This window comes from Botrytis deweyae (genome assembly GCF_014898535.1).
Source record: "Botrytis deweyae strain B1 chromosome Unknown BDEW_059, whole genome shotgun sequence".
Taxonomy (NCBI): Eukaryota; Fungi; Ascomycota; class Leotiomycetes; order Helotiales; family Sclerotiniaceae; genus Botrytis; species Botrytis deweyae.
This window is the reverse complement of record NW_024066266.1, coordinates 26980-51260: the sequence shown is the minus strand read 5'-3', so window position 1 is coordinate 51260 and position 24281 is coordinate 26980. Positions and strand designations below refer to the sequence as shown.

The window sequence follows — 24281 nt, the reverse complement described above, 5'->3', positions numbered from 1 at the left end:
GCGAATTTTGGCGTTTACGATAAGCTAACGATAAGAGACAGGGGTATACGATACACGTGGTATTATTAGTGGGAGGGAGCTCCCGAAGATCATCATTGATTAGTGCAGGAACGTGGATTTCTGTAAGACCTAATCATTATGGGCCATAAGGCTGTGATGTGCAGACGATCTTCGTCATGACAGGATTCATTGTGTGTATATATGTTGATATTTGTATATCCGGTGCAACTGTATACGTCGGGAGTTATAGATTTTGAAGAACTTTACAATTACTGTCACTTTTGTATTGGCAAGTCGGATCAAAATTTTGTGATAATGTTACTTTACGGCAGATGGCAGTTGGCCAGTGGACTACCCTTTACGACCTATTCCTAATGCATCTCCATCCTCATCCTTTCCAAGCAACCCTGCTGGATTATGATTTTGACCTTGATAGAAAGCCCCAATGCTTTTGAACTGAGCATGCCCAAAAGATAAGCATATACTCAAGTACTATAACCATGTCCCTTCAAAGGGTGATATAGATGCCACTATATGCGCCCACAGCCTTGTATACGCAAAATGAGACCCAAAAATAAAAACAATATCCACGAACGCCACTTCCTTGCCCATGGTAACGCCTGTATCAATTCATTTCGGAAACGCCTTTTGTCCATGTATTGGGTATCATCCTCCCCCCAGAAGCAATTTGCGAATAAGCACAAATAGTATCTTAAAAAGGTTATAAAAAATTCTGCATATCAATCTGTTCTCTTTCGTGTAAGAACAGGCCTCTTCCTCCTATTCGCAACAGGTGCCATGCCAACGAATGTTTCATCAGAATCATTGCCAAGGCGATCATAACGTTCATGACCGACAGTAATAAGTTTGACCATATTTCCCAATGCAACTACGATACTGTTCGTACCCACTTTCGTGACTGGGCCAAGTTTACCAACAAGTAATACCTGATCGTAAACTGAATTGAAGGGCACAGAGGTTTTATCTCCTCTCGACCCTAAGCTCCAAACCTCCCAGCCGTCATTTTTGCCTCCTGGGTGATCTAGATTAGACCTCCTTCCCGAAGCACCCCGTCGTCGAAGTCCGCCGCTTCCAATCGACCCCAAAAGTTGATTTCCTACTGCTTGTTTATCTTGATCTTGTATCTTCCGTACACCTACCACATACCCCGATTGGAGTGCTTGCCAATCACCAGGATTTTCTATACTAAATCTTCGCTCTACGGTTTCCCGCCATAAACAACATGTTTTAGAGCCTGGTTTATCAGGATCACGGAAACATATAGTATCGCCCTCTCTGCTTGGCAGATATGATTGCATCATCATGTTCCCAGTCTCAATGCAAGTATACATAAATGCAAACGATCCCAAACCAACAGAACCACATTGTGGCCTTCGTCTTGTCGAATGAACACATTGCAGTGTTCCTGGTTTGATGTTCTCTGTAACAAATGAATGAGTGACATTATGAGTGTGTATATCAACAAGATCAACGCTGTGGTCGCGTATAGCGAGAAAGGATGATAATGCCGGCAATGGAAGAATTGAGTTGACATCTTTGTCATCGGATACCCAAGGGAGTCTAAGATCATATGAAACCCAGCCAGATTTCTCTTCAACTGCAACATGTACACAACCACGTTTTGAGGCGGTTATGATCTTTGGAGGTGGCAGGAAGCCATTCGTAACAACTTTTTCCAAATGTGGCTCAACACAAACCAATGGCGTGCGGCATATTTGTAGTTCCTTTGAAACATGATCCTCCATATGAAGTTCTGACATGAGACCGTTATGGCGGACGATAATCACTGGATCAATCAACTCAACTTCATTGTGGCTAAAGAAAAATGCTTCGGGTGTTCGCCCTTTGACGTCCACGGGCATTGTCGGACCCCATCGTCGTTCAGGAATGTTCCATAAGGCGACCATTTTCTTCGACAGTATTGCGAGCCAATTCGAGTCGTTATCGATCGCCATAGCCAAAACAGGAAACGGATCGATATCGGATCCAGGGTCTTCGACTACATAGCTTCGGCCATTATGCTTTGCATTCCAAACACGGATCCATCTGTCCAGACCAACTGAAACGATAATTCCATCACGAGAAGCTGTCATCAGGACAACATCCAAAGCATGTCCAGAGCCGAATGTCTTAACTGACAACAGGGGTTCGTCGCCATGACCCTCATGGTCTTCATCGTCAGAAGGTTCATCAGACAAGAGATATTTGATGAATTGATTAACAATCACGCCAGTGATGATAACAAACAAAAGGAACGGTAGGGACTGGTTCTCGATAAAGTCATAAAAAGCAGGGAGGAACGATCTCACACCCAGTCTGTTTGGTGTCCGATCTGAACCGTTTAGGACGAAAACTAAAGGATCATAAACCTGAGCAACGAAACTGTGAGCATGTGGTTTGACAATGCTAATAAGCTCATGAACAGTCTCGTGGTCTTGCAATCGGAGCCAGGCAGTTGGAGTTCTAGCTTGATGAACATCGACCTCTAGAATTGAAGAAGCCGGCGCAGTTGTTTTCAATACAAGTTGATTACTTTGCAAAATACCTTGATCGAAATGCCATTGGCAAATTAGTACTGCGATAATAATCACCACGGTACCGACAATACGAGTCGAAGGCATGTTTCCTCCACGAAAAATGAAATCAGCCCATGGTTTAGAAGATGATCTTTCTGGTGATGGGTAGCTTCGTTCCCGAGAAGAAGCCGAGAGTGTGTCGTTCAATTGAGGTCTTCGTACATCGATGCTTAGAACGGGAGCGAAGAACATTAGTAGGTAGAAGAAATCAAAAATTAGTGCAAAAGTAGCGAAGCGACAGAAAGTAGCTTGCCCTTCGCCTCCAAACTTGGATACAACCCACAAGAAGAGAAGCCTCTGGCCAGTGTTCGTAAGGAATATATGTCCGTTCTTTCCAAAGGCTTCTGCGGATCTAAGAGTCGGATGATGTGATGAAGGCGTGACAATAAAAGCTCTCACGAGTTGAAGCATGTTTTCCGTGCCGCAAAAGACAACAATCAAAGGATAGTATTCTCTGGGTATCATAGACAAATCCGTTTTGATAATAGCGCAGATGGTGAACGTCGAAGTGAACGTAAAGGCCAACTGAGTAGTTGCTGCAATGAGAAGACCAAGCCTTGACTTGAGAGCCCGCAGGCCCCATAAAGTTGCGACGAACCACCATGCGCCAAAAGTGTATGCGGCGGCCAATGCAATCGATTCCCAAGTAGCAGTAGGTTGAAATAAGAATTCATAGGGAGTGCTTCTTAACGAGTGACCATCGGAAGGAATCATGCGCCAGTCATCAGATCCTTTGGCTGCCAGTTGAGCTGCTCTTCTCTCCCAATATCTCCCGACAGGCGAGTCAAGCATGTGAACCAAGGTTATGACCAAGGCATCTGCAGCTACAAGATGGTGGTCCTCAAAACGCTTACCACTGAAAACAATAGAGTGTCTCAAGGTGACATTGACAGAGGTTGACTGGTGCAAGTTTTTGTTGACTGTCATCACGATGTCGTCATCAGCTGAGATCGCTTCCTTCGAGCATGACCAGTATTGTAATGGAGAATGAAAGAACCAAGATGAGTTTGTTAGACCGTTTACTGCATGAAAGGCATCCCGTGCATCCACTGATAATTCATTTTGTGTATAGTCAACCTGGGCATGCTTAGCCTCTTTGCGAGGGTCAAAGTTGATAGTGGGGCCTAAAATATGATCCTGTATCTCTAATGCTGCTTGGAGAACATCTGATTGTAAAGCTTTCATATAGCTTCCTATTCCGGTATTAGCTCTCCTCCCTTCGAAACCGAGAGTAACAACACACCATGTACCCATATCGATCGCATTACCACATCCGGTTTCCTCGAATCATCCAATGCCTTCAAAGGTTGCGCGGAAGACCATACATGATGTGGTAGATTTGACGCGCCATTGGTGAAGCCATTTGTAAAGAGAAATGGAAAGGGATATATGAGTAGTGTTGCGATTATAGCAGAGATAGTTATGGCAGCGACTGAGTGCTTTGCGACGTTGTATCCGAATTTAGTGAAGTGATCTCGGATGGGATGTTTGGTGTCGAGGTCGGGAGGTTCCGTGGTTCTAATGGAGACAAGCTTGATTAGATATGTAAACTTTTGTCAAGCAGATCAGTTCATTAAACCACTTACCCTCTGAATGGATAGAGGAGGTACCATATCATGGTGTCGAGGGATGGGTCTTGCCCTTGTCCTTGATCTGTTGCCAACCACTCCAAGTATGGCGGCGGTACCTTTTTTCGAGAACCTTGATAGACTTCAGTAATAGATTTGCGCCAAGGTATGAAGTTCCGCGTCAATTAAAATATGGGGAGTAGAACAAATCGGTATCGATACAATAGTGGCGTGGGCAGACGATAGTGGTGGAATTGAAATTGTTGACGTCGTGGGGAATCTCAATCATGGTGTTATCGCATGTACAGAGGGTGTATTGTATTGGTGGTAGGTGGAGGTGGTAGTGGTAGTGGTAGTGGCAGTGGTGTCAGTGCTGGTGCTGGTGCTCGAGTGAGTATACCTAGAGACGAATCGGAGATGTGGGTGGGAACATGGAAAGCTTCGAGGAACCTCACAATCGAAGTGCTGACATATTTGAATCAAGTGAATGGAAGGTACTGGGTCGATCTTGGTTGATTGACAATTGACGATTTGATCGAAGGGTTTCGGAGTGAATGGGTGAATGGGTGAATGGATGAATGAATGAATGAATGAATTGAGGTCTCCTGGAGTAGCGTTGTCAATTCCTTTTCTCATCCATCAATCAATCAATCCATCAATCCATCAATCAATACTTGGTAAAAAGTTTAAGTTTAATTTGTTGTCATTTTCATCGAATCGCAGAAATCGAAAATACCTAGGATGGTCGTAGCGTGCGGACTAGGTGGATGAGTCTGTGAGGGCAGCTATTGAAAAAAATGGCAGTGAAGACGGTGCAGAGTCTGTGTGAAGTCCGTCCCGAGCCAAGGAAATATGTGGATTCTTTTCTTTTCCCTCTCGGAACCCGGAGCCGAGCAAATCAAATGGCTGGATTCTTACTTGGGTCCTTTGATACTTTACCTTGAACTGTTCAGTTGAGAAAAGGTTTAAAAAAGAAGAACCAATGGTTTCCCTCGAATTCCTTATGACAGAATAAACGATGCGCGTGTGTATGTGGGACTTTCCCCTTGTATTCGATCCTGATCCAATTCAGTGAATGAATCTTGGGAGAGCTGCTGGAGTGAAGTGGGAGGTATTAGGTCGAATAGAATGATGGAATGAATGGCAGAACGACGGGTGAACTTACCTGGTAACTACTGAAACGTAAAGGAGACCATGGTGTGTACCTGGGAGATAATCCTGTATATGTGTACACTGTGAGACTGTATATGCGTATAACTTCCAACAAGTTGCTACAGTAGAAACTCTCCCCCTTCTCCTCTCCCATTCTCTAGTGCCTTCTCTAGTGCCTCCTCTCTTTCTTTACCTCTTTCCAAATCTGTCGATTCCACCTCAAACCATGCATGAACTCGGCACAGAAGGGGTCGCTAATTCGAATGATACTGTATGATACTTTAATGAACAAACGCGAGATGTCGATTGGGAACCGGATGTTGCTTCCGAATCCCCATATATGTGAAGTGAATAATCCAATGAACTTGTCGGCGGCTGCGAGGGGTTTGAAGAGATACTCGATATTAACACAGCAGTGTCGTACCTATACAATGTCTCTCAAAATTGATCATGTTGTACGAGATTCCGTCCCTATCCCTATCCCTTATGTGAAAGTTCGAACCTTCGCTTTTTCCTGATCGTACATCCTTTGTATGTGCTGTGGTCTGGTATCGATGATCGAACGGTGCACCTGCTCTTTCTGAATTCTTGAATATTGAGGCTGCACAATGACCGCCTTCATAGTATCCCACAACTCGACAATATAGATTCGTGTACTATACCTGGATACCTACAAGGACTTGTGTTTCCTCATTTTCTTCTCCTTCTGACCTGAAAGCTTACACCTATCGACAAGCCCTGGATTGGCTTTTGCCACCAAGAACGAATCATGTTAAGCTGAGTTGAAAGCTAGAGCATCGGCATCAAGTCCAATTGAAGATCCAGACGCTTTGGCAACCTGTAGTAAATTTCAAGATAACGAAAGGGGGGTGTGGCTGTAAGTGCATGCAGCTGCAAGAGGTAAGAGGCAGAAGGTAAGAGGTTAGAGAGAACTAGTGATTGCGACCATTGTGTCTAAATAGAAAAGAGATGCAGCAACAGCAACAGCAACATCGATAGCAATAGCAATAGCAATAATAGGAAAGGAAAAAAGGCCGGCAAAACCTTCGTACAGAGTGGGCGTTCACTTAAATCTATATAATTCCTTTCACCACCTTTTCTTAAATTTACTCTTCTTCCTTTTGTCTGGAATTAATTCAATCATCGTATGGTTTTTAACATTCTGACATGTCCATCGCCTGATTTTGACGGCATTTTCATTGACCGATGGCCTATTTAGGCGTACTAGAAGTGCTAAAACTTAAAAAAAGACATTTGCAGGTCCCTTGAAATTTTGAATTGAAGAAAAAGAAAAGAGTGAACCCGAAAAAGGCATTTTCAAGCGTTCACCGGTGGCTGATGGATTTAACTCGAGTTCCAATCAAATGTCCCAGGTTGTCCCCAATCATCAATTTATCATTAGCATTACCTGGCCGAGCCTGGGTAGGTAGCATTAGCATAACCATTAGCATTAACATATCAAGCCACCACTGACAATTGGAATCCTTCCCATCCGACTTTTGCGGGGGAACTTTGTACAGAGTGCCACCAGTGCTGATGGAGATGATCAACATGATGTGACTTTCCAGAAACTTCGGTACAGCTGGAGTTATCTACTGGTGCAGCCTGTGTGGGTTTGGTATCCAGCGATAATGGATTTGTCTTGACTCTTGAGAACTCATCTTGATTTCAATTCCAATATGACTACGAGTACGTGTGACAGGCATGAATGTAGGTAGGTAGGTAGGAGGGTAGGTAGTATTACATGGTAGGTATTTATTCGCATTCCATTGCCCAGAAACATTTATATGCCTCTTTGAAAAAACCCAAATAGAAAGAGACTTGATGAAATACTACCAAGTACTAGGTACGTACCTAGTCTGTAGGCGAGGCAGGAATCATGTATCTACATACCTACCTCGCCAAGGTAACATGAGAGGACAGACATGCCTAAGGGGTAGACTGCATAAGATATACTTACTCTGTAGGTAGGTGGGTACCTGGGTATTTTAACCAGGCGTTTTATGCAGGTCCTCATGAAGCAGAAATGAATTAGCCAATACCTCGCTACTTAGCTACTTGGCTACTTATTAGTAGGTAATCAACAATCATCTTATAAACATCTTCTTCCTCGAAGGACTACTCATCGATACAAGTACTAGCTACCCCTATCATTCCCATGTTGTGGCGTATACAAGGGACAACATTTTGATTCTGCAGACACCCGCTTTCCAAGACCTTTTTGTCGGCCCTTTAATAATTCGGGAACGGAAACATTCAGGCCATTTTATTAGGCGAAATTCCTATTCCTGATCAACAGCCCCAAATCTGATATATTTGAAATTTGAAAGCAAACACTTTGTTCGATTGGAATATGCGAGGAATTTTCTCCAAAAAAACAAGCGTGGTTCAATTCGATTCAATCAATACCCTTAAAAGTATTGTTTCCATAACCCTCACTCATTTAGGCAACGAATCGTAAATGAAGGCGGTGAGAAGCAAAGTGTGTGTACCTGTCTGATAGGTATATCTCCAGATCCTCCCAACACAATCTCAAACGGGACTTCTCGTCACGGGACTAAAGTAACACTTGTGATTCCTGAATCATCCTCAACCTTCTCAATGTTATCTCATCCATCTGGATCTTCTTCACCACCACCACCACCACCACCACCATCACCACCACTACCGACTTTCGTCAATTCAAGTCACAGCAATGTCGAGGGAAAAGGAATACAAATCATCAATCTTGATACTTCAAGGCTATCTATGTATTCATCACTACGTCACGATACACATCAATCCTCGTGGGCATTGTGGTGTTTTTGGTGATACATGAAATCTACTTTTGGAATCATGCTATGCGAATGCGAACCATCAGAAAGGACGGATACTTACTTTCATGAGGCTGGATTTGCATATATATATACCATATTTTTAAGCGCCGCATGTCGGTGTTCAGTAGTCTGAAGTCCAAAACCGGTGGAAATAACAAGTGTCACCATCGTCACTGTACTTGATTATGTACATGCCCCACGAACCTGTCTATTCCTGTCGCAAACCATTGCAGCCATTTACAGAGATTGCCAGGGGATTCTGCATTTGGGGCTTAGACATTAGCAAATTCATTGACTGTGACTGTTCTCAGATACTTCAGAGGTACAGTAATTGTTTAGACCCAGTATGCATGTCGTTTCGTCGAATATCGATACGTTGCACTGCTTATGAGTAAGTAGGCGATACTTCACTGCAAGTCGTCTCGCCGAGAGGTAGGTAAATTCTTCAGATATTTTTACAACCATGGCATGTTTGCGTTTCTATTCTTATCTATCTCGCTCGAACTCAATTGAGAGTGTGATAAACGCTCTAAAATATTTCGTACCTTCCAGAGTTGGATGAAAGATGATCCCACCGTCAAATCAACGTTGCTCCTACCCTTTCTCCTCCTTCAGACAATACGTAATCCTTCTCGCCCCCGATTCTTCTTTCCTTCTATCTCTCTTTGCATTTGTTTTCTCTTCCTTGGTCATCTTCTTCCAAGCATCTGTTAGGATGCCTGCAAATTAAGTATCACTTTGTGGCATGATGCGCTTCTACAACCTACAATATCCTTCAGTATACCTAAAAACACAATTAACAAATCCAACAGGAATTACATTCCATCGTTACAAAGAAAGTCGTAACTTTCGTCCCAAATGAGAATGGACTCTTATGGTCCATCGATACTGGCAACAACCATCATTTTCCTCATTCTTGGCGTTTTTGTTGTCTCGCTCCGTTACTATACTCGAGTGGTGATTCGAAATACCATTGGCCATGATGATTTTCTCATTCTCTTGTCTCTCGTAAGATAAACCATCAAAGATATCAGTATTGGTATTCTGACTGGGGTTTCAGGGCCTTTATATCGTGATGGCATCATTACTCTTCGTCGGCGTTCAACGAGGCATCGGTCAACACAAGAAGGGGATGAATACGGGTGATATTGTTGAAAGCTCGAAGGTCTCAATACTGATTCTGAGATCATACAACCAACTGACAATCAGCAGTACGTCTGGCTCACGGTCTTAATTTACATAAATGCTGTTACGGCGGTCAAAGCTTCTTATGCCACATGTCTCCTTCGTCTCACTGAGGCCAGTCCTTGCGCATACGCTCTTTGGGTTGGGCTATCAATCAATGTTATCATATGCTTCATAGCAAGTTTTTACCTGATTTTCAATTGTCGACCAATTTCATACGCTTGGGAGCAAGGCGATTCGAGCGTGGATGGATATTGTAATTACGACTCAGCAGATGCTCTAGGCTATGCATGGGCCGGAATGTCTCTAGCGCTATATCTCCTCTTTACCCTTATTCCGGTCGCATTAGTTTGGAATATGCAAATGCACATCAAAACGAAGACATTCGTTGTCACTGTCCTGGGATTAGGATTATTGTATGTATCACGTATATTCTCGACATCTGAGTTGTGAAATCTGCTGACAGAGTGCCAGCGCTGGTGTTGCTTGTGCTGTACGAATCGGAGTGTTTGCTGTGGACTTGGACTATTCAGATCCTCTTTGTTCGGGACCCTATCCTCTTGCCTTGACATGACTATGACTAATGAACATTCACAGATTCAATATCACCAATGCTTATTTGGTCCGTAGTTGAAGCTGGTTTGGGAATTGTGGCAAGCTGCATCGCAACATTACGGCCTCTCCTTCGACACTATAACATTCAAGGCCTAGAGGAGATTGAACTCGAAGGCGAGGTCGGGCACGGTGAGGGTGGACGAGGACACGGTCAACCGGCATACAAAATGTCAACAGTATCCCAAATCCTTAGCAAATTCACAGGCCATGGTGCACATACCGTGACTGTCATTCATCAAGGAAGTGAAGCTACGATTCCCGCGAATGGTCAAATCAAGGAGAGAAGAACGTACAATATCACTACCCTTCAGAGAAGTTCGGCGGACATGCAACACGAACGTGAAATGCAAGGAGTTGCTGGAAAAGTTCCCGAACCAGACGATGTGAATACTGGGGGTTGGTGAGGGCAGAAAAGATTTATAATGGTTTCGATAACATGGTAAAATTGGTCTTCGAGAAAAGAAGAAGTTGGGTCAAGGATTCATTTCATATTCAGGTTATGGTACTGTTTTGATCAATGCGAATACATTTTCAGGTTCTGTTCTATACTGATTACATCTTGCTTACAATGGTAAAGAATGCTTACAAGTGCGCAAGTGTATACAATCTTTGCTGGATTCTTCCTGTATTAAACCCTCTCTACCCCATGATTGTAGGTGACGGGGTAATATTCGGCAAATCTACCGGTCAATCTAGAATACCCGAAACATTGCAAGGGCAATGAGGTTATCCGTACGTGATCCAGGATAAGCAAATTAATATCCGTTCGCCATGCATTCGCCGAGCCGGAACTCTCTTTTTCTGGCTAGGGACCCTCGCGGGTGACAGGAAAAATGATATACACAAATTCGTAATTCTCATTTAATGGAATAATGCTTTTCTTTTAATTGATTCAATATTATTACTTTTTATATTTATAATAAGAATAATATGGTAATTTTATTAATTCAATATTAGAGATTAATTCTATATAAGTTTTATAATTCTAAGTATAATATTTGTAAAATAATTTATTATAGAGGATCGATTTGTTTTTATTGATAGAGATTTTTAAATTTGCTATATTCAGAGCTTTGAGATTTAGTATAAAATAAAAAAATTAATATTGATATTATATAGAGTACTATTTTGAGTAATATAATTATATAATTGATATAAGGTAATATTATAATTCAATTTCTTTTAAAAGTAAATTATTTCGAAAAGAAAATTATTCTAAAAATTATTCTTTTGATTATCTTTTTATTATTTAATAAACTATTTTTTTATTTTAATAATATCCTTAAGTTTTTGAGGTATAATATTTATTAATTTATTAATATATTTAATAATAATTTGCTTTCAATTTTTATTTATAAGCTTTTATATGGTTATATTGTTTTAATAAATATGTTTTTGAATAATTTGTTTTAGGATTTGTTAGATATTTTTGATAATTGAGAGATCAAAATTATTATAATAGTTTTGATAGATTTCTAAATTATAATCTTTTTTCTATTTTTTTATTATATTATTCTTTTTATTTTTATAATTATATTTTAAATTATTATTTTTTTCAAATATAAAATCCTTTGATATAATTAATTATTATTTTATTTTCTTATTTAATATAATATCGATATAAATTTTATAAAATAATTTGTTATTCTAGTTTCTAGGAATATTATAATATATAAGATTGTTTTTAAAGTTATAATTTATTATTATTTAGTAATATTGTTTATTATAATATTTCTCTTTTTCTATTTCTTTGAGTTGAATATATTTAGGATAAAGTCTTTAATCTAGCTTTCTAATAATTCTATACTTTTCTTTAGATTCGAAATCCTAATAATATTTATTAGAGAATCTAACTTTTCTCTAATCCTTTGGATTAAGATATTTAGTTAATATATTATGAACAAATTGGAATCTAGTGATAGCTATTTTCTATGTAATTTATTTCTTATAATAAGCTATATATTTTCGATATTCTATAGATTCTATAATTTATATAATAATCCTTTCGGATTGGTTTAATCTATATACCTCTCCTAATTACTTTTAATTGAAAGATTTAACTTCAAAACCCTTTATTTGGATTATAATCTTTATAGTATATATATTATAAGGAATAAAGATTTTTTTTATTTTTTTAATTTTTTTATATATTATAGAATTATATAAATATCTTGGATTGTAATCATACTAATATCGATATTTAATATAAGATGTGATATTATAAACTCTGAATATTCGAGTTTTGAAAGTAGTAACAATTCCATCAGTTATTTTATTAAGCATAATCTGGATTTTAATTTTAATAAAGGTTTTATTATATTATTAAAAATATATTTTATTCTTATAATAATTGTAACAAGTTAATATTATTATATTATAATTTAATAATTAATTTTGAAATTATAATAATTAATATAAATTGAGATTAAAAGGATATATATACTATTTTTCGTATCACTCGCGAGGAACCCTCGCGGGTGATAGGAAAAATAATATACATAAATTCGTAATTCTCATTTAATAAAACAATACTTCTTTTTTAATTAATTCAATATTACTACTTTTTATATTTATAATAAGAATAATATAATAGTTTTATTAATTCAATATTAGAGATTAATTTTATATAAGTTTTATAATTCTAAGTATAATATTTATAAAATAATTTATTATAGAGAATTGATTTATTTCTATTAACAGAAACTTTTAAATTTACTATATTCAGAATTTTGAGATTCAATATAAAATAAAAAAATTAATATTGATATTATATAGAGTATTGTTTTAAATAATATAATTACATAATTGATATAAAATAGTATTATAGTTCAATTCCCTTTAAAAATGAATTGTTTTGAAAAGGAAATTACTTTAAAAATCATTTTTTTAATTATCTTTTTATTATTTAATAAGCTATTCTTTTATTTTAATAATATCCCTAAGTCTTTGAGATATAATATTTACTAGTTTATTGATATATTTAATAATAATTTGCTTTCAATTTTTATTTATAAATTCCTATATAATTATATTATTCTAATAAGTATACCTCTAAACAACTTGTTTTGGAATTTGCTAGATATTTTCAATAATTAAGAGATTAGAATTATCATAATAGTTTTGATAGGTTTTTAAATAATAATCTTTTTTCTATTTCTTTATTATATTATTTTTTTTGTTTTTATAATTGTATTCTGAATTACTATCTTCTTTGAGTATAAAATCCTTTAATATAATTAATTATCGTTTTACTTTTCTATCTAATATAATATCGATATAAATCTTATAGAATAATTTGTTATTCTGATTCCTAGAAATATTGTAATATATAAGATTGTTTTTAAAATTATAATTTATTATTATCTAGCAATATTATTTATTATAATATTCCTCCTTTTCTATTTCTCTAAACTGAATATATTCAGAATAGAATTTCTAGTTTAACTTTTTAATAATCCTATACTTTCCTTTAGGCCCGAAATCCTAATAACATTTATTAGAGAACCTAACTTTTCTTTAATTTTTCGGATTAGGGTATTTAGCTAATATATTGTAGACAAATTGGAGTTTAGCGGTAACTATCCTTTATATAATCTATTCCTTATAATAAGCTATATATTTTCGATATCCTATAGATTCTATAGTTTGTATAATAATCCTTTCGGATTGATTTAATCCATATACTTCTTTTAATTACTTTTAATTAAGAAATCTAATCTCAAAACTTTTTATTTAGATTATAATCTCTATAATACATATATTATAAGGAATAAGAGTTTTTTTTGCTTTTCTAATCTCTTTATATATTATAGAATTATATAGATATCTTGGATTACAATTATATTAATATCAATATTTAGTACAAAATATAATATTATAAGTTCTAAATATTCAAGCTTTAAAAATAATAATAATTCTATCAGCTATTTTATTAAGTATAATTTGGATTTTAGCTTTAATAAAGATTCTATTATACTATTGAGAATATATTTTATTCTTATAGTGATTGCAGCAAATTGATACTATTATATTATAATTTAATAATTAATTTTGAAGTTGTGATAATTGATATGAATTAAGATTAAAAGAATACGTGTGTCATTTTTCGTGTCACTCGCGAGGGACCTAAGAGATTGAGTTTGTGTGGATTCTTTAAAGACTAATTAAGAGGTTGGGATCATAATGGGGCTTGTGGGGCAATTTGGTTTTACCACCAATAGAATTACGAAGATGTTTGAGATCGGAAGACTGATAAATCCCATTAACGGTGTACGAGAGGAATGTTCGGAAAAGGTAAACTCGGATTAAGATGGAGATAGAGTTGTAGGTGAATGAATCGTCTGATAAATCCAGGAACAGTAAGAAGTTTATCGTGTATGCATGGGGGAAATAATGGGCGTCACTTTGGGATTCGGTCTTACTAGTCTCCCACATGGGTACCCTTTCTGCATGCATGATGTGAATGAAGAAGAACTTAAGCTTATCAAGCATGCCGATATTGGACAAGGTCTAAATCGTACGTCTTGAAGGTTCATATAAATGGGTGGTATCGCCGCCATATTCGACGTGATCTCTAGGTTTCCAGACGAAACTCAAGCTTTCAATATGTTCATCTCAAAATCCCTCATCTTCACGCTCGCAAGTTCTCAGGTTCTCGCGTCCAGACTATTTGTGGCGTCATATGCAGGAACCGTTACTACATTGTCACTCGATGAGGATGCAAATGGTGCATATTCATTCGAAGTCATTGCGACATCTACGGCTTGCGCGGCCAATTCCTCGTGGATCACTTTAGATTCTTCCCGAGATATCTTGTTTTGCGCGGATAGAGGATTGACTGCAAGTAATGGAACTCTCAACTCGTTGAAGATTCAGGACGATGGTTCTTTGGTGGCATTGGATAGAGTTGAGACACCGGTTGGTGCCGCAGCCACGGTATTGTATGCGAATAATACTGCTTTGGCTTTAGCTTATTAGTAAGAATTCACTCATTCATTCCGGCTTGACATGATTTGGAGACTCATACTGAATGACTGGTCAATAGTTCCTCAAGCAGCGTAGGAAGTTTGGATGTCTCCTCCGCAACTAACATCCTCCCTCTCCAAACTTTCACCTATAACCTTACTACTCCCGGCGCGGACCCCCAATACGAAACCGCACCGCATCCACACGAAGCAATCACCGATCCAACAGAATCATTTGTCCTCGTCCCAGATTTAGGTGCTGATCTCGTGAGAATCTATCGAATCGATCAAGATACCAAGTTATTGGAGCCACTTGAGCCATTGAAAACTCCCGTCGGAAGTGGACCCAGACATGCAAACTGGCTTGTTTCGGAAACAGGAATCACGTACTTTTATTTGGTCAGTCAGTTGACTAACAGACTTACGGCATATGAGGTTACGTATGAAAGTGATAACACTTTGAGTTTTGAAGTGAAGTTTGAGAGGAGTCTTTTGGAGACGACTACCCCAGGCGAAGAATTGCAGTTTTACAGTGCCGCATCAGGAATCCAAATTACAGTAAGTGATTAATTTTCTGAGTAACTTTCTTTCTCCTGAATAGAAAATTTCTTTCCAAATTTTGCCAGTTGGAAAACCACATGAAATTAATATGCCTTCTAGCCCGATCATAATTACCTCCTCATCTCTCAGCGCAACGATACACACTTCAGTATCCCCGATCCTTCTTCCCCATCAGCCACAAATATCATTCACTCCGATTCTCTCTTGACATATTCTTTAAATCACTCAAATGGTAATTTCTCACTCGTCTCAATTGATGCTGCTGGAGGTAGTTTCCCAAGACAGTTCTCTATCAACAAAGCTGGAGATTTGGTAGCTGTGGGCTTGCAAAATGATGGAAGAGTAGCGTTGTTGAAGAGGAATGTGGATGGGGGAGATTTGGAGATTGTCGCCGGAATTGATATCGAGGGACAGGTTGTTTGTATTGTTTGGGACGAGTAGGCGAAAAGGTTAGTGCTGATCCGGGGATAAATTCTGCGTCGAATGTCGTCATACTGGCCTCGACATTAGATTTAGAACTCGGCATAAATGAAAACTTTTCTCCCACAGCTTTTCATGTGCATTTGATTGTAGAGTAGTACTCTAAGCTCGATCATTTTTTATTTGACAGTCACAGTTCAATTTTCGTATATATCGGGATTACCAGTTGACAAAGATGTTCACTAGAGGATAGGAATTTCAGAGTTAAAAGTCACGTTTGTTAGATTTCTACAAGTACAGTTTGAATCCTTCTTCCCAGATTTTGTTACTGGATCAATCCAAGCCTTTCCACGTTTCTATTGGGCTATTCAACTTTCCTCACACTCTGTTCAGACCTTTCCGGTAGCCATATTCATGACAAGATACATAAAGAGCATTGCCAATAAACCCGAAAATAGCTGGATAATTCCTCGCTGAGCCATGTCGCGTTTTCCATTCTTTTCGAGTTCTTGCATGCGTTTAAAAAGTTCAATTATCTGAGTAGATAGTTGAATCATCTGAGTAGATGTTTGCTGTATTGCAAGTCAGAATTCTCTCAAATCTTGGGGCATGGAACGAGGGTACCTTAGATTCTTCATTATTAGGAAATGGAATTTTATCAATATCCAACTTCCTCAACGCGTCTGATTTTTTGTTCCCTGGAGAATTAATCAGCTTGCATATTCTACATATTATCTCCTAATGCAACCAGGAAGAACAAAAATCCTCACATTTTTCTTCACTCTCAGAATCATAAGTACGGATTCGTTCAAACTCACTCATGTATGCTTTCATATAATGATCGGTGAATTTAGCGTTGAACCCAGCTTTATATGATCGGTGGAACGAGTCCCAACATGCTGTATGATATGCTTCGTTGTAGGCCTTTTTATACATTTCGGCGTAGAGTTTCTTGTAGGAGTCCTCTGGGTTGCAAGATAGCTCTACGGTATCGGTGTCGGCTGGGGCTTCTGGGATTTCCGGATTGCATGATTGTTCAGCTGTATCGGTGTCGGCTTCTGAGTTCTTTGAATCAATGGATGCAGGCTCGGTAGACTGGGTCCATAAAGCGGCCTTTTGTTTCAGTGTATTTTTCACCGAGGGAGGCACAGTTGCAGGAGAATAGACCTTTGGTTCGTCGGAGGAGAGTTCCGGGGTCCAAGATTCTGGGTTCATGATTACGAAGTTAGACATGTGTATTATCGGTCTGGTTAGGCAAGCCTGGGTTTATTGTAATTAATCTGATGTTTTTGAAGTTTGCTTGACTTTGGAGAGAGTGGGAGATGTAAATGATGTTTTGAAAATTGGATGTGGGTGAAGGTTTTGTCACTTTTTGTGACTGATTCTCACCAGCATGGTGACTGTTGTGTTAGAGAAATAAGAGTCAGAAGCCTTTCTTGACTCTTATTTGTGTGATGAGACATCATTCAAGAGTCACAATACCTGAGGTGCCAAAATTACATGCTTTATGATTCCCTAACGAACTTCGTTGAGCTGACTTCATCATTTGCTCTCATTCTTCCAACTGAGGTAGTCGGTCACTGCTGCATATTGCCCAATTTCTTTCTCCTACACCCTCTCCGATTTATACTCTGCATTATATGCTCCTTTATCTACATTTTTTCACGCCTTGTTGTATTTTTGTTTTATGTTATCTCATGAATTTTCTTACACAAAGTACTGGGACATTTTCCATATAATTCATCACCTCTCTTTCCAAACAAGGATGGTGAATCATGATGTGAATCGAGGGTACGTTAGGGGTCATTTCGATATCGCGAGGGTCTTCCTCTCTCTCGCAGTTTTGTGTCATTCGATCAATTGAGAATCTCATCAAGTAATGCTATCAAGCAGTAATGCAAAGTTGTGTCTGAATTTGTAGCGCCACAGCTTGCAGCATACTCGTCAAAGGAAGGTGTTTTACTTTTTGAGATAACCGAACCTGCTTCATGCGGCTAAGGATAAGAAGAAAAGAGAAAAGAGATGTGTTGAATCGATGATCATTCATTATTTGTTGGTTTACATTTATGTTCCATGTTCCCTCAAAAGCGCGATAATACCAGTCTTAAATCCATTGCGACCGACCCTTCACCACATCTTTTGTGCCCCCTGCTCCATGTTCTTTGGTACCTCTGAATTGTGAAGTCTTAGTCCTCGAACCTCTTTAACCCGGTGTATCTCCAAATTTCATAGCTTGAAAATTGTCGCTGACGTTCGAGTTCGTGGAAAAGGGCAACATGAAAGTCCTTTTCAACGCCGTAGGCACTATTATTCTGGAGTCGCTGTATCTTTCATTTTACCCGGCATGCAAGTCTGGCATTTCAGGGAGAAAGAAACCAAGCGCACGCGAATGTGAGATTCTGATTCGCATCCGCATTTGATAAACACGGTAGAGTAGCTCTGACAACATTTTTGGTACATGCAGTGAGGCTCTTAAAGGGATCAATCTACTCGTACTCGATTGAATGGATATCCTTCAACATGGATGGGTCGCGAAGTCTATCAGGTTGACAAGAACCTTCCTCTAACATCATCCACTTGAACGATGTCATCACGTTCCTGACGCAACGTAATCTTCCACTGCATCCGTAACTAGTCTTCTTGTTCCATAGCTTAGGTAGCTCTACTAACTCTACATGTGAGAGATTCTTACAACCCATATACAAGAGGCCTTCCAATTCCATATTTAACTCTCTCAAATGCAGTAGCTCTTCCAGACCCAAATGTAACAGAGTCTTTCACTCTATACATAGTGGATCTGTCTATCCATCTTCCACTTTCACACGTATAACAATATCCCGATCTAGCGCCATCTTTACTTTGAAGCTTAGGCATCGTGGTGGGCGAATTGGAACCACTACTCCCAGGGCAAGTTATGCATTCACTTCCACATAAAACGTCCACGAATACATGACCCGCTTTCCATTCCTTTTTACAAGCCCAAGAGTAGATATAGCCAACACACCCGTCCTTGCACTCGTCTCTCCTGTAGATAGAATCTTTCGATTCATTAGAGATTGGATTACTTGTGTGTCCGTGATGCCAGACATGTGCTGCCCATGTACAGAGCTTTTGAACTTCTGTTGGGATCTCTCCTGGCGAAGATTGTGGAATACTCTCGATGTGAGTCGCGGGGAATATTTTGACCGTGTACGTTGGTTTTGGAAGCAAAGTGTCTATGGCAGGACTGTCACCGTGTGATGCGTTATAAAAATTTCCAGAGCAAAAATTCTTTGTGGCCGAGTACATTGTTGAGGTTGTTGATGGAGCTGTCTCTGGAAGTGTCGAGAATGTTTTTGAGGTCTCTTTGAAAGATATGGTCGTGTAAGTATTTAGTAGGTGTTGCAGTTGCGAGCAAAGGTTAGAAGGAAGGAGGGAAATCCAGCGCTTTTGAGCAATAAGTGTCGTTATAACGCCAAGCAACCTGGATAATAAGTTTGAAATTATACGATCAATCTTATTTGAGCATGAAATCCAATTTGAACGTTTAAAATATCGTGGATGACAGTGCTCTTGTTCATAAATCCGCATTTCTCATGAAATGACTCCGGTAAGATCATTCCGGTTAGCCATTCAAGTATTTCTAGCTGTGACGGATGATACACTGCGGGGTCGAGAGGAATCATGATGTATCGTGATTTTCTGAGAAGGACTATTGTAGATGAACAATTGAATTTCGGGCTTTGACTGTCTCGAGACTGTTTGGTCAAGTCACCCTTGAGCACAAATCGTCATGTCACCTGTTCAGGGAAAACCCAACCACTGAAAATCCAGGTTCACTCACTGAGCCAACCACCCAACACATTCTACAACTGATGAATTTTGGCAGTCGATCTACGTTGGTATACCACACTTTCTTTAAGTTCAATAGAGATCACTGAATGACTGGAGTAACAGGCTTGAGCGATAAATCAGAAAAAGGAAATATTTGCAGTCATGTTAGCTACAGTAATGGTGCCACCTAGTAGGGACTCTCGAGGTAGGTCACCGTTTGCACGAAATAATTAACAATCAACCTCCTATATGTGGGAATCGACTATAAACCTTTCATATTCGATGCCTATGACTGGCTTTTCATGAAGCATTGCGTCTTATGGTTATGCTACTCAGCATCCTCATTCAATTAAAGGCATCAATATATATTTGAGAGTGGTAACGAAAATTGATCAAGAATTTGTTCTGGTGGTTTCATGGTTCCAGCCGCATTATAAACTTCACATATGAGAGCCTGGACCTCGAGTGTTAAAAACTCCAACTAGCATCATTTGAGCCACACCGTCAAATTTATAGAATGTTACTTGGTACACAACCTGCCAGCAATCGTTGTTGTTCGTGGAAATACAGATATTTATTAATCAACATTCTATTTCTCACAAGCCGTGTACAAAATAAAATCACCAAGAGCTATATTACATTCATTGGTTGAGGTGCGATTTGTAATAAATGATGATATAATTTTATATCCAGTTGAAAGCCATGCATTTAGATTATTCCTCCTCAAAATACGACATAAAAGATAGATAACCCCCCCCCCCCCCCCCAAAAAAAAACCTTGCGACTGGAAACAATGAATACGTGGTATGGGATGGTTGTACTCAATCTAGTTCAAGGTCAAAAAGAACCTTGAGATTAATGAGAAGATAGTGTTGTCCATTGATACCGTGTCGATTCGGTTGCCTATGGGCGTGAAGTCTAAGTTCTTGAATTGAGTTAGTGATTTTCTATATCACAGTTCTGACAAATATACAAGAAGAGCACTTACTGTCTAGTAGGTCTACGACCCCTAGTGTCGAATTGACGGGGAGAGCCAGGGGGAGGCTGCCCTTCAACAGATTCATCGTCGAATTTTTCAGAAGGGTCATCGTGCCGCTCACGATGACCGCTTTTGTGGTTTTCGCGTTTGCGCATTAAACCTTTTGAAGTCATAGCATCTACATATCCTGCGCACTTCAAGACTTCTCCCAGCAGACTACTATGTTGGTTCTTTTTTTTGGATTTGGGTTTGCTCCAGTCACCCGTATAACCTTCCTTCCAGGGATTTTGAGATCTGACAGACTCTCTTTTTGAGGATGATATTCTTCTGTCATCGCGAGGAGTTGAACTTTGCGAGCTTTCTCGTGAGCCTAAGCCACCTCTGAGATCGCTGCCATGTGCATCAGAGACGGAAGACTTTCTTAAGCTGGCTTGTCTTCGACCGCGCGCGACTTCCTGCAGGGGAAGTCTATCACGAGTCTGATCGCCATATCTTGGATCCGGAGGGAACTCTGGGCCTGGATAAGGATTTCGATTTTGATCTCTTTCTCGAGCAGGTCGAATTTCTTCAATTGGTATCTGTTGTACTTGCTCGGTGGTAGGGCGGCGAGTGCCGTGGGGTGTACGAACATTAAATTCTTGAGGGAAAGGTCTTGAGTCCGCGGCAGCAGCAACCAACGGTGGGGGGATAGGCTGGCCTTGACGTCTACCTTCATTAAAATTCTCTTGCTGTGCTGGTTGCCTTTGGAAATTTGATGGGTGCTGGGGTGTAGGATCAAAGTATCTGGGAGCTCCTCCTTGCGGATGTAGTGGCGCTTGAGGACGAATGCCAGCGAACACACGCCTTGCATTTTGAAGATTTGGATATACTTGCGCATCTGCCGAGCGATAATGATTGTGACCGACGTCTATTGGAAGCTCTCTTTGTGGAAGTGGTGGTGTTTGTGTATCCGATGGACGATGAGGGTTGTTGTCAAGATGCTTTGAAACTCCTTTGCGAACCGATTGCCATGAGCGAACCGATTGCCATGAGCGACCAGATTCCTCTGAGCGAGCCGATCCTTCCGAGCGAACTGGTTCTCCTGAGCGGGATGATTCTCTTGGGCGGGATTGGGGGGCAGAAGATTTGGCTGATCTTTCCCTTTCCCTTTGCCTTGATTTTTGTTTACGATTTGGGGTTGGGCTACTCATGATTGCTTGCAATAGAAGTAGAAAACAGTGTTCGTTTAAAGATTTGTTCTGAATGCAGTAAATGAATTTTTTTCTTTTCATGTAGATGTAGAGGAGAAAGTACTTGAACCGGGGGACTTGCAGGCTTAAGAGGTGCTTTGCAGCTCTCATTCAAGTCCCTTAAAATCATGATGATTCATTATCCTATGGTATGAGTGGTCAATATGGCTACAACTCTTGACAGATGTGACTTAAAATTGATAAAAAATCACTGAAAGAGGATCGAAATGACTGTAAAATTGGAAAATGACGGGAGTGATAGCAGAATGATTGGAAATAGAACTCCATGACAGTAAAATGACGTCCAAATGATGTATGATGGTTGATATGACTACTATTTCATGGATTAATCACAATGATTTCTATTCGGCTGTGAAATGAATGTAAAGTTCACAGGATTCATACACGAGTTGGGCGATGAATGGAATAAGATAGGCACAGTTATGTGACTGCGATGAAAAGTAAGGCCCGGATATCTAATTCCTACCCAAGATGATGACACTTATTAATGAATGGGACTGACGATCAGAATCGTTATTTGACCTCTTACAGACCTACCCTGATAATATTTAGATCTTGAATAACCATGTTCTAGCATAGATGGAGATACGGTTAAAACTATACCATGTTGAATGACTTAAATGCATGCACAGAATGGTGTAAGTGAAATACTGTAGTGGGCAAGCAAGAGAGGCAGAACCCTAAGCAATGGTATAAATCCGACTTGACTCAAAAAGTAAGCATGAGAAAAGGCACATTCATAAGTGTAGACTCAACTATGAGCTCGTACACTCTAAGGCGCGTCTTCTTCACTGCGGAAAGCTTTAATGGAGGTCAATTCAACTACGTACGCTTCTATTGTAAGTGACTTTCCGTGATAACTGAAAAGGGTCCCACACAATCATCCGAAGGTAGCCTTAAACTAATTGGTTATTAGACAAAGGGACAAAAGCACCTTCAATTGTTTGGAGAATTTAAATATACTAGAGATTCGAACTGGAAGCTCCGGCACAAATCGCTTTGATCTTTCCACAACGGGCAGTAGTGCCATAATTTATTATCTATATCCAAGTATTTTGCGCTACCTAGCAAAGCTCCCGCAGGCCAAAGGAAGCGCTATTTCCAACAGAAGCTTTATAAACGTAGAATCTAGAGAGGGAAAAAATCTCATTGAATCGTTTCGATCCTGGGTATTCTCTTGGATGTATCTCATCATCCTCGAACTGGCCAAACAGCCCTTCACATCGCATGTCCTTCCGGCCCATGGATGAAGTCATTCTCAAACCTTCCCCACCCACCTGTCGGCTCATCACACATCTTCAGACTATGAATCCTTAAGTCATAATGCCCATCTTGCGGTCTCTGTCCCTGGCAAACGTTTCCACCCATTGCAACGTTGATGATAACCTGAAAATCATTCAACCTCCTCGTTCCCTCCGGCACCGTCGCTTTCATAACGACCTTCCCATCGATATACCAGACCATCTTCCCTCCTACACCATTCTCAGGTTGGTTCCACGCAAACTCATATGTGTGTTGTGCATGATGCATGTTATGCACCGGTGTTTCCACAACCCTATGTTTATTCCAATCCTCCCCATTAAAATGACCCCAATGCAAACAAGTGTGATTAGTCGCATCCCCGTTCCACGTCTCCATAATGTCTATCTCTCCATCATTTGGCCATGTAAAAGGTTCACGCGGGAGGAGCCAGAAAGCCGGCCAAATTCCGGAGGCACAGGGTGGTGTAATAGTTGCTACGAGACTGCCGCGATCCCGAGCTAGTGTCATATGGCTGGTTAAGCGTGCGCTTGTAAATCTGCCGTTTGAGGCAATGGCTCGGAGGACCAGACAACCGTTTTCGTCGTGGAACGAGTTTTCGCGGTCTGCGATGTAATTTTGGAGTTCATTGTTTCCCCAGCCATGATCGCCTAGTTGATGTCTGAAATTATCGGAAACATGTGTGTGAGGAGCGAAAGAAGGTATCCAATAAGGATGAATTGCAGAATAGGATGGTCTATTTTGAGGAATCGGAGGAGGTGCGCCTGCATTGTGATGAGGTTGAACTTGAGGATAGTATCCCGGTGGTGCGGGTTGTGGTGGTGGGGGTGTATGCGTAGTGGATTGACCGGGGATGGAAAAATTGTGCTGAGCAGCAAAGGCTTCGCCCTTAGCTTTAGCTTTGTCGAGAATACTTTTGAAAGACATAGTGATCGTATGAGGTTTGGTTTGGTGTAAAATGTGTGAGATTTTGACGTGAAGTTAAAGCACGCATGTTACGTCAGTGTGCGGATCGGCCCGCAAAATCATAAGGCTGCGCTACTTGCGGGGTCACTCGGTAAGTTCGATTTTTCCACCCCTGAGATCTGAGAGGGTAACTTT

The 24281-nt window shown here is 39.7% G+C and overlaps 7 protein-coding genes across 7 annotated transcripts; 2 read left to right on the top strand and 5 right to left on the bottom strand.

Moving 5' to 3' along the window:
- Positions 1–310: 310 nt before the first annotated feature.
- On the bottom strand, positions 311–6351 carry EAE98_012129 (uncharacterized protein). Its single transcript, XM_038959753.1, has 4 exons — positions 5331–6351; positions 4184–5259; positions 3841–4115; positions 311–3790 (listed from the first exon to the last, which is right to left on the bottom strand). Exons 2-4 carry the CDS (start codon positions 4213–4215, stop codon positions 741–743), a joined length of 3357 nt encoding a protein of 1118 aa, XP_038803877.1. The 5' UTR covers positions 4216–5259; positions 5331–6351; the 3' UTR covers positions 311–740.
- A 2433-nt stretch (positions 6352–8784) lies between these two features.
- On the top strand, positions 8785–10486 carry EAE98_012128 (uncharacterized protein). Its single transcript, XM_038959752.1, has 5 exons — positions 8785–9141; positions 9194–9298; positions 9346–9734; positions 9793–9860; positions 9916–10486. Exons 1-5 carry the CDS (start codon positions 8992–8994, stop codon positions 10335–10337), a joined length of 1134 nt encoding a protein of 377 aa, XP_038803876.1. The 5' UTR covers positions 8785–8991; the 3' UTR covers positions 10338–10486.
- Positions 10487–14464: 3978 nt separating this feature from the next.
- EAE98_012127 (uncharacterized protein) lies at positions 14465–16130 on the top strand. Its single transcript, XM_038959751.1, has 3 exons — positions 14465–14909; positions 14978–15455; positions 15558–16130. Exons 1-3 carry the CDS (start codon positions 14473–14475, stop codon positions 15897–15899), a joined length of 1257 nt encoding a protein of 418 aa, XP_038803875.1. The 5' UTR covers positions 14465–14472; the 3' UTR covers positions 15900–16130.
- Positions 16131–16267: 137 nt separating this feature from the next.
- On the bottom strand, positions 16268–17093 carry EAE98_012126 (uncharacterized protein; the record flags this gene model as incomplete). Its single annotated transcript, XM_038959750.1, has 3 exons — positions 16268–16450; positions 16503–16576; positions 16697–17093. The coding sequence occupies 3 exons, from the start codon at positions 17091–17093 to the stop codon at positions 16268–16270; spliced, it is 654 nt and encodes a 217-aa protein (XP_038803874.1).
- A 1473-nt stretch (positions 17094–18566) lies between these two features.
- EAE98_012125 (uncharacterized protein) lies at positions 18567–19166 on the bottom strand (the record flags this gene model as incomplete). Its single annotated transcript, XM_038959749.1, has 1 exon — positions 18567–19166. One exon carries the CDS (start codon positions 19164–19166, stop codon positions 18567–18569), a length of 600 nt encoding a protein of 199 aa, XP_038803873.1.
- Positions 19167–20675: 1509 nt separating this feature from the next.
- On the bottom strand, positions 20676–21860 carry EAE98_012124 (uncharacterized protein; the record flags this gene model as incomplete). The annotated part of the gene is made up of 1 exon (XM_038959748.1): positions 20676–21860. One exon carries the CDS (start codon positions 21858–21860, stop codon positions 20676–20678), a length of 1185 nt encoding a protein of 394 aa, XP_038803872.1.
- A 1278-nt stretch (positions 21861–23138) lies between these two features.
- On the bottom strand, positions 23139–24107 carry EAE98_012123 (uncharacterized protein; the record flags this gene model as incomplete). The annotated part of the gene is made up of 1 exon (XM_038959747.1): positions 23139–24107. The coding sequence occupies one exon, from the start codon at positions 24105–24107 to the stop codon at positions 23139–23141; it is 969 nt and encodes a 322-aa protein (XP_038803871.1).
- Positions 24108–24281: the final 174 nt, after the last annotated feature.